At 38.6% G+C, this 12,528-nt stretch overlaps 1 protein-coding gene and 1 long non-coding RNA gene across 3 annotated transcripts in view; one reads left to right on the top strand and one right to left on the bottom strand.

The window, feature by feature from the left end:
* Positions 1-10,791, top strand: part of grm3 (glutamate receptor, metabotropic 3) — a 54,149-nt gene extending 43,358 nt beyond the window's left edge. Inside the window, exons 12-15 of one of the 2 annotated variants that reach the window (XM_052060242.1) lie at positions 6,444-6,576; positions 7,124-7,304; positions 8,135-10,438; positions 10,472-10,791. In XM_052060242.1, the coding sequence (XP_051916202.1) occupies positions 6,444-6,576; positions 7,124-7,304; positions 8,135-8,211 (391 nt within the window). In that variant the 3' untranslated portion in view covers positions 8,212-10,438; positions 10,472-10,791. The other variant, XM_052060241.1, reaches the window with a different exon arrangement.
* Positions 4,958-6,535, bottom strand: LOC127597349 (uncharacterized). Its single transcript, XR_007961635.1, has 2 exons — positions 6,389-6,535; positions 4,958-5,258 (listed from the first exon to the last, which is right to left on the bottom strand). It is a non-coding gene; the product is annotated as an uncharacterized LOC127597349 (long non-coding RNA).
* Positions 10,792-12,528: the final 1,737 nt, after the last annotated feature.

Here is a 12,528-nt window from a genome sequence, read left to right as displayed (position 1 = left end):
TCTCCATGTCCTCTTTTCTTCTCATGCTCTCCTTCCTGTCACCATCCCGATAAGGAGCTAGATGTAGCCATCTTTTGTTTGTGACATCAATTTCCTGGTCTGAGGCCCAAGATGTTAGGCTATTAGGTCTCACAGCGGCTGTAAGAACTGTAAGAAAACAAGAATGGACAGTGTGTTAGGAAAACAAACATTTGTACTGTACATGTCATGAACAATGAATGGTCGGTAAAAATAACCCCTGAAATTTCTTGTAATAATAATAATAATAATACATTTCATTTATAAGCGTCTTTCAAGACACTCTAGGACACTTTACAAACAAAACTAAACTAGGTGTGATGCTGTGGGGCGGAATATTTGCCACCAAAAACTAAACGTTATACTGAATTTGAATTACGTGAATTGAAGGTCAGTGGCTCGGATAATGGATGTATTTGTATATTTCACTCTGAATCATAATGAATAACTGAATCTGAATTGTACAATCTGAATTTGATACGCTAGACTTTTTTTTCTTTGAAACTGTATTTGATCCTCACTGAAAATTAAATGCAGTTCATTTTTATATTCAGTCTTACAAATACAAAACGACATTTTTTTTCAACATCAGATTTTGTTTTTGAATTGAGGTACTTAGTATTAAATTAACTTTATGGTCAAGAATGAAGTATCCAGTTTGTATTGCAGCAAACGGAATCAAAATTAATTTCATTGTATTTCAGTGCAGAAAGGGTTCTTTTTGGCAGCACCTCTGACTGTTCAATCACCTACATTTTCACAAGTGATGTGTCGGTCGCAAACGAGCGGGTACAAAGAAGTCTTTGAAGTGAACGATGAGCCGTTTTTAGCCGAAAAAAACCGACCATGTATAGTAAGGTGTTTTGAGCCGAAAAAAAACGACCACGTAGAGTAAGGCGCTTTTAGCCGAAAAAAATGACCATGTATAGTAAGCCGTTTTTAGACGAAAAAAACGACCATGTATAGTAAGGCGTTTTTAACCAAAAAAAACGACCCTGTATAAAAATGCGTTTTTCGACGAAAAAAACGACCATGTATAGTAAGCCGTTTTTAACCCAAAAAAAACGACCCTGTATAATAATGCGTTTTTAGATGAAAAAAAGACCATGAAAAACAATACATATATGGAGAGAGAGAGAGAGAGAGAGAGAGGACAGGCATGCTTGGGGAGCAGTCCGCCAATGGGTGAAGGGTGGGCGTGTAAGTGGACGCTAAAGGGACGCCGCAAGCAGGTACCAACACCTGTATAGAGTGTGGCAATGTGCATTGTTGCAAAACAACTCCGGTTTTCGTTTCTAAGAACCCCCGAAAATAAATTCGACAAAGAGACACGCCTACGAACCTCAGTTCAAACTTCAAGCCATCGGTTATGCTTTTGGCATGCGTGCCCATCTCACAGCAGCGGTGAAAAACCAAGTCAAGCAAATGAACTCTGAGCTTGCCGTTATTCCCGGAGGCTTGACTAAAGAACTCCAACCGCTGGACATCGGCATCAAAGTAAAGTTGCGACTGGGCGTTCAAAGTAAAGTTGCGAACGGCATGGGAACAATGGATGATTGATGGCAAACACAACTTTACAAAGAGTGAGAGGCAGCGCTGGGCAAGTTACGTCACAATTTGCGAATGTATTTTGGCTGCTTGGACGAACGTGTCTGCTTCCACTGTTGTTCGAGTTTTTGGCAAAGCCGGCATCATTTCTGTGGAGCCACACGGCAATGAGAGTGACTCTGACAACGAGAGGGAACACAGCGTTTTTGATGGATTACCGGTACTTGCACAATTGTTCAATTCTGATACAGAGGATAAGGACTTTGATGGATTTCTGGTTGATGATTGATCAAAAAACATGAGTACATTGTACAATGGCTAAATAAAATAGAACGGAACTCAGTTTTGCTTCCGTTGCCTTTTTAAAAACGTGTTTTTAGCTTGTATCTGTATGTCTTGGCATGCTACCGTATGCTTCAAGCTAACGTGTTTTTAGCGTGCGCGCATGCATGCCATATGTTTAAGCTGTGGTATGTTTTACCACTATAAAACTGCGCCCAATAATACAGTGTGTTTTGTCTATGTGTAAAATACAGAAATAGCAGCCATTAATGAGACTGCGCCCAACCATACGGTACGCCGAATGGTCGTGAAAATATGGTATATAGTAAGGTGTTTTTAGCCGGAAGAAAAAAACCTTTTATAGTAAGCCGTTATTGGCCGAAAAAAAACAACCATGTATAGTAAGGCGTTTTTTGACAAAAAAACGACCATGTAGTAAGGTGTTTTGAGCCGAAAAAAACCCGACCATGGCGTTTTTAAGCGAAAAAAACGACCACGTATAGTAAGGCATTTTTAGCCGAAAAAAAGGACCATGTATATAGTAAGGTGTTTTTAGATGAAAAAATGACCATGTGTAGTCAGGCGTTTTTAGCCCAAAAAAACGACCATGTAGAGTAATGCGTTTTTAGCCGGAAAAAAAACCGACCCTGTATAGTAAGGTGTTTTAACCCAAAAAAACGAAAATGTATAGTCAGGCGTTTTTCGACGAAAATAACGACCACGTATATAGTAAGGCGTTTTTAGCCGGAAAAAAAACGACCATATAAAGTGTTTTTAGCCGAAAAAAAAAGACCATGTATAGTAAGGCGTTTTTGGCCGCAAAAAAAACGACCACGTATAGCAAGACGTTTTTAGCCGAAAAAAATGACCATGTAAGGCGTTTTTAGCCGAAAAAAAACGGCCATGTGAAGGAAGGCGTTTTTAGCCGAAAAAAATGACCATATTAGTAAGGCGTTTTTAGCCGGAAAAAAAATACCATACATAGTAAGGCGTTTTTGGACGAAATTTTTAGCCGAAAAAAACGACCATGTATAGAAAGGCGTTTTTAGCCAAACAAAAAAAAAAAACGACCATGTACAGTAAGGCGTTTTTGGATGAAAAAAATGACCATTTATGGTAAGGTTTTTTTAGCTAAAAAAACCGACCATGTATAGTAAGGCTTTTTTAGCCGAAAAAAACGGCCATGTGAAGGAAGGCGTTTTTAGCCGAAAAAAACGACCATATTAGTAAGGCGTTTTCAGCCGGAAAAAAAATACCAAGTATATGGCGTAAGGCATTTTTGGACGAAATTTTTAGCCGAAAAAAAATACAATGTATAGCAACGCGGTTCGCCGAAAGGAACGACCATGATTAATAAAAAAAAGAAAAAAAAACACAACACACTGCTCTCTGGGTCATTTGGCTCAATGGTAGAGTGATGGAGTGCCAATAAAACACCTTACTATACATGGTAGGTTTTTTTCGGCTAAAAACGCCTTCATATACATGGCCTTTTTTTTTTTTTGGTCTAAAAACGGCTTAACAGACATGGTCGTTTTTTGTTTGTTTTGTTAGCTAAAAACGCCTTACTATACATGGTCGTTTTTTCCCGCTAAAAACGGCTTACTACATGGTCGTTTTTTCCCGCTAAAAACGGCTTACTATACATCGTCGTTTTTTTTCGGCTAAAAATGGCTTACTACATGGTCGTTTTTGTCGGCTAAAAACCTCTTCCTATACATGGTCATTTTTTTTCAGTTAAAATTTTCATCCAAAAACACCTACATATATGGTCGTTTTTTGCGGCGAAAAACACCTTACGATTCAAAAAAACGACTTCAATAAGCCTTACTTATCATGTTTGTCAAAGAAAGACGGCATATGGTTGCAACCTCTGGGGACCGAACACCCCACCGCTAGTTCAGGACATGGTTTCCCTACACCTGAGCCACACCACCACATAACTTCTTGTTTGTTTTGTGTTTTCTTCAATAAATGGTCGTTTTTTTGGGGCAAAAAACGCCTTACTATACATGGTCGTTTTTGTCAGCTAAAAACGCCTTACATGGTCCTTTTTTTCAGCTAAAAACACCTGACTCTACATGGTCGTTTTTGTTTTTTTGTTTTTGGCTAAAAACGCCTTACTACACTTGGTCGGTTTTTTTTTTGTCTAAAAACGCCTTACTATACATGGTAGGTTTTTTTCGGCTAAAAACACCTTCATATACATGGTCTTTTTTTTTTTGGTCTGAAAACGGCTTAATAGACATGGTCGTTTTTTTGTTTTTGTTTTTTTTTAGCTAAAAACGCCTTACAATACATGGTCGTTTTTTGGGGCTAAAAACGCCTTACTATATATATGGTCATTTTTTTCCGGCTAAAAACACCTTACTACACATGTTTTTTTCGGCTAAAAACGCCTTTCTGTACATGGTTGTTTTTTGCGGCTAAAAACGCCTTACTATACATCCCTGGTGTCAAACTCATTTCACATGGTGGTCCACATACGGCCTCGGTAGATGTCAAGTGGGCCGGACCATTAAAATGATATCATACTTTGTTATAATCAACCAAAACAGTATGTCTTTCCTTGTATGTTTTGGTATAAAGAAGCACAAGGACATTTGGAAAATGTTGAAATTTAATGAACGAATCTTTTACAAAACATTTCATGAAGCACCTTACATTTCCTTCAACAAATGCGCAATTTACTTTTATCATTCACATATATGCATTGCAACTGATCCCACTGGTTGTACAAACTTTAACAAGTAATTTGTATTATAGTAATGCACTTTATGATTAAACAAGATTTATAAAGAAATTTAGAAAGTTTTACACCATTTACACATGCATATAAAATCTAAATGTAATCCCTGCCTACACCTTACAAACTAAGGAGAGTGCTATTAAATGTGTAAATGTGAGAGTGCTATTGATAGCGTCTGTTGTCATGGGTCTGTGTCAGTGACGGACTTAGGCTGCTGTTGTCTTCTTCTCTGGTTAAAACTCTGGTTAAAACCTAGCGGATACTCAATGAATTGCACTGTATTAAAAATATTCATTCTGTTTTTTATGCATTTTTTTTTTCATTTTTAAATTATCCTGCGGGCCTGATTGAACACCGCGCGTGTGTGTGTGTGTGTGTGTGTGTGTGTGTGTGTGTGTGTGTGTATGTGTGTGTGTGTGTGTGTGTGTGTGTGTGTGTGTGTGTGTGTGTGTGTGTGTGTGTGTGTGTGTGTGTGTGTGTGTGTGTGTGTGTGTGTGTGTGTGTGATGAATGGAATCCCGCATCGGTGTGCAATTGGAAAACAAGGCTGTGTGTTGAAAAAAATAAATCTGAAACTGCATTTAAGGGTGGCTCAATACTGGCTGGCCATATACGGGCTGGAGTTGTAAATTGATTTCTGGCCCAAATACTTCACTCCACAACTGGCCCTCATCTGGTATGCCAGAGTCAAGCCAGTGCCTCCTTTGCCACTGCTGGGCCGTGTTCGGCCCACATGCATTATTCCAGTGCCGACTCAAGGCCAGCTGTGCCAGCTTCATGCCGAATCCGGGCCAGATGCCTTTGCTGACTGGGTTACTACTTGGGCCAAATTTGACCCCTGTTAACACCAATGGTCACTTTTAAATGGTTCAATGATTTTCTGCACCAACTGTACAACTGTTATCGTATTGTATTCTACCACTGATCACTTTAGGTCTGCTTGATATTTTGCACATTGTCTCACAGTTGTCACTGGGTGGTACCACCACACTGCGGTTCACTTACATTCCAGAATGTCCTGCCATACTTATTTTTCCATACTTATTTGTCATGTCCTTGTTTATGATGATACTAATGCAGCGTGTTATACCGGAGACAAATATTTGAAAATGTAAACGTTTTGCGGAGGTGCTACAAAGTGCTGAGGATTTTACAGGTCAAATTTTACTAAAATGGATTTTAGATTTACCAGATAGGTTACCGTATTTTCCTCACTAAGAGGCGCACTGGATTATGAGGCGCACCTTCAATGAATGGCCTATTTTGTGATTTTTTTTTCATACATTGGGCGCAACGCATTATGAGACGCAATATACAATGCATCCACTAGATGGAGCCACGCTCAAGGAAACACCAACTGAACAATCAGATGTCAGTAAAACGTATTTAATAATGCAGCGACACAGTTCACTTAACCAACAGCAAGGTATAACATTGACTCATTAATTTAACGTTGAACTCTCTTGCCGCTGCTCTATTTCCATGTTCAACTGCGTAATTGATCGATTGCCTTAAGTTTCAACTCTGCATTGTCAGCATGTCTCGACCATGGAGCCGTTTTGGGGTCTAAATATTACCGTAATGACCATAGATAAGGCACATCGGATTTTAAGGCACACAATGAGCTTTTAAGAAAACGGAAGGCTTTTATGTGCGCCTTTTAGTGCGGAAAATACGTATGTCTTTTTAGAGTAAGAAGAACATCAGAAAAAAAAATGCATACTGCGCTGTCGTAAGTAAAGTATAGACACCTGAAAAATCTACATGATAACAGTAAATAACAGGTTTGCACTTGCTTACTCGCCACCGCTGCTTTCTGAATATGAATATGAATGTCTCCCATGTAGATATGCCTTCAAGACCAGGAAGTGCCCCGAGAACTTCAACGAGGCAAAGTTTATTGGCTTCACCATGTACACCACCTGCATCATCTGGCTGGCCTTTCTGCCCATCTTCTATGTCACGTCCAGTGACTACAGAGTACTTACTACTTTTCACCTGACACAAGCATTCATATCATTATTGATATTTCTCCTGTTCGAAAAACTGAGACAAATGGCATCATTCTGTTTGGTGACCTGAATTATCAGGGAAAAAAATATGGAGCGTTTGTATCGTAATGCCCTCACCTGTGGGCAAGGAGAGCAATGGTCACAGATGCTCTTTCAGTCGTTTATTGAAAGAGACAAACAGGTTCAACACAAAAATTGTTTGCCTAATAGCACAGTTGCCTCAGTCATTGTTGAACATTTTCATAAAACAAGAAAAAAAAACAGGAAGAGACTAGTTGCCCCCATTCAACCTATGTGGTTGGAAATCTACACAAACATAAGGGAAAAGCACAATTTTTAGCAAACTGATTGGCATTTAAAGGTTGAGAGTTGGAGTTACTCAGTCTCCCATGACAAAGCAAAAAAATTTCTCAGTAACATCTCATTGCTGGAAAAAGTGGATTTGGGTCAGGGGTAAGTCGAGGTAGCACTGTGCTGTTAAAGTTTTGTTCACACTACGACGGGTGTGCTTTCAGGTCCAGACGACCACCATGTGCATCTCAGTGAGCCTGAGTGGCTTTGTGGTGCTGGGCTGCATGTTTGCCCCCAAGGTTCATATCATCATGTTCCAGCCCCAGAAGAACGTCACCAGTCACAGGCTCAACCTTAATCGCTTCAGCGTCAGCGGGGCAGCTGTCGCCTCCTATGCCTCTCACGGTATGGTGTCAAACTCGAGGCCAGTGGGCATTAGAGGGCCTGTCACCTCATTTTTTTTGTGGCCCTCGAAAGCAAATGAAGTATCTGTACCATATTTTTCTTGCTTAAAAAAAGTCCCTTTCACTTAAACCAATACTAGAGGAGATGACACATTGCTAATTAAGGCTAATAACTGATCTAACATCTTGCTTTATTTTTCCGTATTTGATTATTGATATTTCATGTCGAATGCCATCATTTGCACTGGCCCACTGTGAATCATATCGCTTAAATGATGTGATCTACCTAGCAATTGAGCATGCTCATATCCAAATTGTAAATAGCTAACGAAACAGAGAAGAATCATACAGAAATTTCTTTGGAAACGAAAATCATTATTCAAGTGAAAATAGTGGCTGTCACAATTAAACTCAACATTTGTCCAAGCTCTTACTGAGCATCCCAACAAGGTGCAGAATTATGGCCTGGGGTGGCGGTGGAGGGGCACAAGTTACATACTGTAGCGTTGTACTGTGTTTGGCATCATTTTCACTGACTTTTGTTTTCACACTCAATTTGCTGTCATCACTATTTACCAGGAAAGTCAAACTCATTTTCATCATGAGCCACATTCTTATATGGTAGGGTGAAGATATCAGGGATGACTAAAAGTGCAACAAATCAATATAAAGTTGCATTTTTTTCAAATTTCAGGCATGTTTCCCAGGTAATAGAATTCATTCCCACCAATCAAGCCATACATATGAATTTGGTCAGGACCCATTGAAAGGCTTTTTGTCCATAAATAGCAAATGTCACATTTATGAAATGCGATTTCATTTTGTTTGCAGCTTCCGTCAGCGCCCACTATGTCCCGACCGTGTGCAACGGCAGAGAAATTGTCGACTCAACCACTTCGTCTCTGTGACCGCCCACCCCACAAAGACGCCCTGCGACTGTTAACCCCGCCCACCAAGTCCCTATGAACCAATGAGGTTTCATTGGCCTACCCAATTATTGCAGCCTCCGTAACTGACCGGTCCGAGCAGTATAGAAAATGTATAACTATACAGTAATTAAATTATTTTCTAAAAGGCTTGTAAATATGTGGGATGTAGACTATAAAAAAGGGACCATAAACATTTTTAGGAGGATCTTTTGGAGCATTTTGTTTTTTGATAGCTTTGTTATTATGATGTAAATAGGTTCAAGATGGTGGTAAGAAGAGGACCTTTGCAATACCCCACTGACTTTTTATTATTGTTATGATGTTTATTCTCATGGTCTTTTTGTAGGTTCTCATTGTAATAATGATAATACTCCAATGTATGCATTTCTAGTGTGTATCTTTTTGTGTAGTATGGCCCACGGTTGAAACAGCACAATGAGTGTCACAGTATTTGGGCAGGACTGAATGTGAGCGTAATGGACAACTTGTACAAAAAAAAAAAAAAAAGAACTACATTACAACTACGTCTTCATGGAATTATGTTGCTTTTGATACTTTTGTTTTTATATAAAAGAACATGTCTAATCATAGAATCCCTTTATTCAAATGGCCAGTTACATGCACATGCATGTGTTCACCCAAGCAATAGTAGAAACAGAAAAGAGACAACAATCAATATAACAATAAATTAATAACAAGGTCGGTAGAAAGCACAAAAATAGTAAAACAAAAGAAATCAAGTCTGAGTCATGCTGGGTCAAAAGCCAAAGAATAAAAATGAGTTTTGAGATGAGTTTTAAAGATGGACAGAATATACTTCAAATAATACCGGGGAAATGTCCTACTCACATAAGGACAGTTAAAATAGTACAAGAAAAACACATTTTAAATTTACATGACTCAATTGGTGCAAGTATGGCAAAAAAAAGTCAAAAGATTATGAGTACTAAGTGACAAATAAGTCACATACAACAAATGAAGTCTGAATCACCAAAAGAATATAAAACCTAATTGTCGGGAGAATAAAATATGAAAGGAGTGTTGAGATTATTAGGATATCTTGATAAAAATGTTGAAATATTGTGAGAGTAAAGCCAAAATATTAAAATGACATCTGACATGGAAATAAATCCAAAACGCTGGAGGGAAAGTCAAGTCTAACTATTACAAGAAATATTTCTGAAAAAAAATGTAAACTCATCAGATTCAAATTCTTCATGTTACAAGAATGTTACAATATGTATAAAGAAAAAAATAATCTGAATGTGACGTAAATAAAGCGGTGATATTACAAGACAAAATAAGTAAAAATCTCAAGGATAAAGATGAAATGTAACTAAAATAGCCATAGTTGCATTATGACAGTCAAAACGTCATGGAAATAAATTATAACATAAAATATATTTGCAATATTACAAAATATAGCGTGGAATGCTGCAATACAAATGTAGAAATAAGAGGAAAAAGTAGAATTTTTTTTTTTAAAGTTATATTATGGAGGGGGGGAGTAAATATCACCCTATCCATCTATCTATCTGGCAATGGTTACTTCTTGCTCATTATTTTACAGAAACTGCCATTTCCCTCCGATTTTGTTGCCTTGACAAATATTTTGACTGACCAACTATAATGACATTTTTATCTGTAATTGAGTTACTCTCATCCTCTGCATAGTTTGGATCCCAGTTCATATAATCTAGGTTGCCTGAATGCAGAGCGGTCGGTCGGTCGGTCGGTCAACAAACAGGGATTAGAAAAAAGGGTTTCTCAAAATAGTGGCATAAATCCAAACATTCATTAAATCAATCAATATTTCATAAAGTTTTCATTGGGACCCAAGCTAATGCACTGCTTACTTTCTGAGTCTTCTATCAATAGCTGAAAGTCACTTTTAGGCATTTTGGCCGAGTGTTGCACTGATGAATCGGAAAGTGGAGATTGGACTGGACCCAATGTCAAAATTGGAACCAGACCTTCATTTACACCAGTAGTCAATGTTTACAACAATTGAGTTAGGCCATTGTAATTTTCAATTGCTTCATTGAAATTAAAGAACACATTTTGTGTTGGAGGTAGTGATGGGAAAATGAAGCTTCAGGTTTGCTTCATAAAGCAGTTGTATTATTTTTTATTATTTTTATTGGGTTTTTTTTATTACTGTTAATGGCACTGTTGGTTTAAATAAAAGGGTTTCTTAAATGGGCAAGTCAGTGTGCTTTCAGTCCAACGTTGAGCAAAGAGTGTCATTGAGAGGAGTAAAAAAAAAAAAAAAAGGTTCATGAAGCAAATTTGAGGCTTCATTTCCCCATCACGAGTTGGAGGAGAGACAAATGACTCCTCGCTGCTTCTTCTTCTGATTTGTCTTCTTGTGTGTCTGTGATGTTTTCAATATGGCAATGTGCCTTATTATGTGTATGATGGAGCTCTGGTGGAGACTGTAAAAGGTCACTATTTAAACATTTCAAAACAAACAAACAAGTGATCGACACTATGCCAGTTTAGTATTTTCCCTGTTCCTTCCTTCCTTGTCCACCTTGCAATTAAAAGCACATCAAGCGTGGAAGTGTTGATGATGCATGTTTGCATTGCGATTATTGAAGTGTATAGTGCAGTAGCATGTGTGAAATGGGCACTGGATGACAGAGGAGCATCCCCACATTGCACAAACACAACAACACACTAAACAACCCAAATAGAGGTTGAACAACAACAGACAAATAAATAAATAAAATAGCACAGGTACAAGACAAATAAAACCAAAACACAATTTCACAACAACACAACACAAACAACAAAAATACAACAACACAAATACAACACAACATGCAAAAGAACACAAATACAATATGAGCACCAGACATACAACACAAGATAAAACCACGGAAACGTACAGTATATGTGCAACAAAACTCACCCAAAAACACGATACAGAAACCTCGAACGCAACAGAAAAGTAGCACAAAAACACAACACATACACGAAACAACGCAAATACAGTTTGAACACAACACAAAACGCCTGACAAATGAAGTACAACACAGACAAAAGACCAAAACAACTGAAACACACACACAAAAAAAACAACACAAGCAACATTCATAATACAATACAAAACCCAAATGCAACACAACCAGAATAACAAATACAACGCAGCACAACAAACACAAACATGACTCTCAGCTCAATTTTGCACCGCATGTTAAAAAGTGAAAAAAAAAAAAAGGTTTTTACTACTTAAAGAATATCACCACAGTCCGCCCTTTTCTCTCTCGGGCAAACATTGAGAAGCTAATGCATGCTTTTATCGCAAATCGGATTGACTACTGTAATGCTCTACTTTCCGGTCTTCCCCAATAAAAGCATTCCAAGTGTTACAATGATGACAGCGCGTTTCATGATGAAGACTGGAAAGGTGGGAGCATATTGCGCTGATTTCAAAATCACTGCATTGGCTTCCCGTGTGTTTTAGGATTGATTTATTTTTTGGGCTTCTTAAATGTCTGAATGGTCTTGGACCTTCTCATCTCTTTGAACTCCTGTGACCTAACGAACCATCGCAAGCGCTTGCAGGTCCTCTGGTTGCGGCCTTTGGGTCATTCCAAAAGTCAGGACACGCACACACGGTGAGACATCTTAGTGTTATGGCCAGCGTTTACGGGATAGCCTTTGAGGAAGACCCACTTCTCCAGAGGCATCTTACTGTCGTGCTTCACACCGCTAAACGAACGGACTTTACTTAATATTGTATGGAAGCATTTTATCAGATAAACATTGCCCAATCGGCATCTATTGCAGTCTGGTCATCCTGGAAGGGGGATTACCATATCTGCAGCCCCTTCTCAAGGTTATTTTACCACCCAATGGGCTTATTTGAGTTTTCCCTTTGCCTTCTGTGGAGTTAGGGTCAAGGGACGTTGTTAATAGTTGTCAACTGTGGGCTTGTGAAGCTCCCTGAGAATCTTTTGTGATGAAGGGCGATGTGAAGAACAAACTTGACTTGAGGTATGTGTTTCACACTTATCTAATAAACCTATGATCCCTGCACTTTCGATGATGCCGCGGACATGCTCGTCAGATGGTCAAATTGATAGCGCGAAGTGGAGCTTACATTAGCTTGCAAGCTACCTGTGAGGCCAAATTGATCAAACATAAACCAAGCAAACATGTTTGATATACTAGTGGGAAAATGTTTACACAACTTTGACAATGAAGGTTTGCTTTCCATCTTGACTTTTGTAAAGCGATCTTGTCTCGCATTTCTGGTAGTGTTTGGAATTGGTCACTTAGCACCACTGG

Source organism: Hippocampus zosterae, chromosome 3 (assembly GCF_025434085.1).
Source record: "Hippocampus zosterae strain Florida chromosome 3, ASM2543408v3, whole genome shotgun sequence".
NCBI classification, from domain to species: domain Eukaryota; kingdom Metazoa; phylum Chordata; class Actinopteri; order Syngnathiformes; family Syngnathidae; genus Hippocampus; species Hippocampus zosterae.
This window is presented reverse-complemented; position numbering and strand designations above follow the sequence as displayed.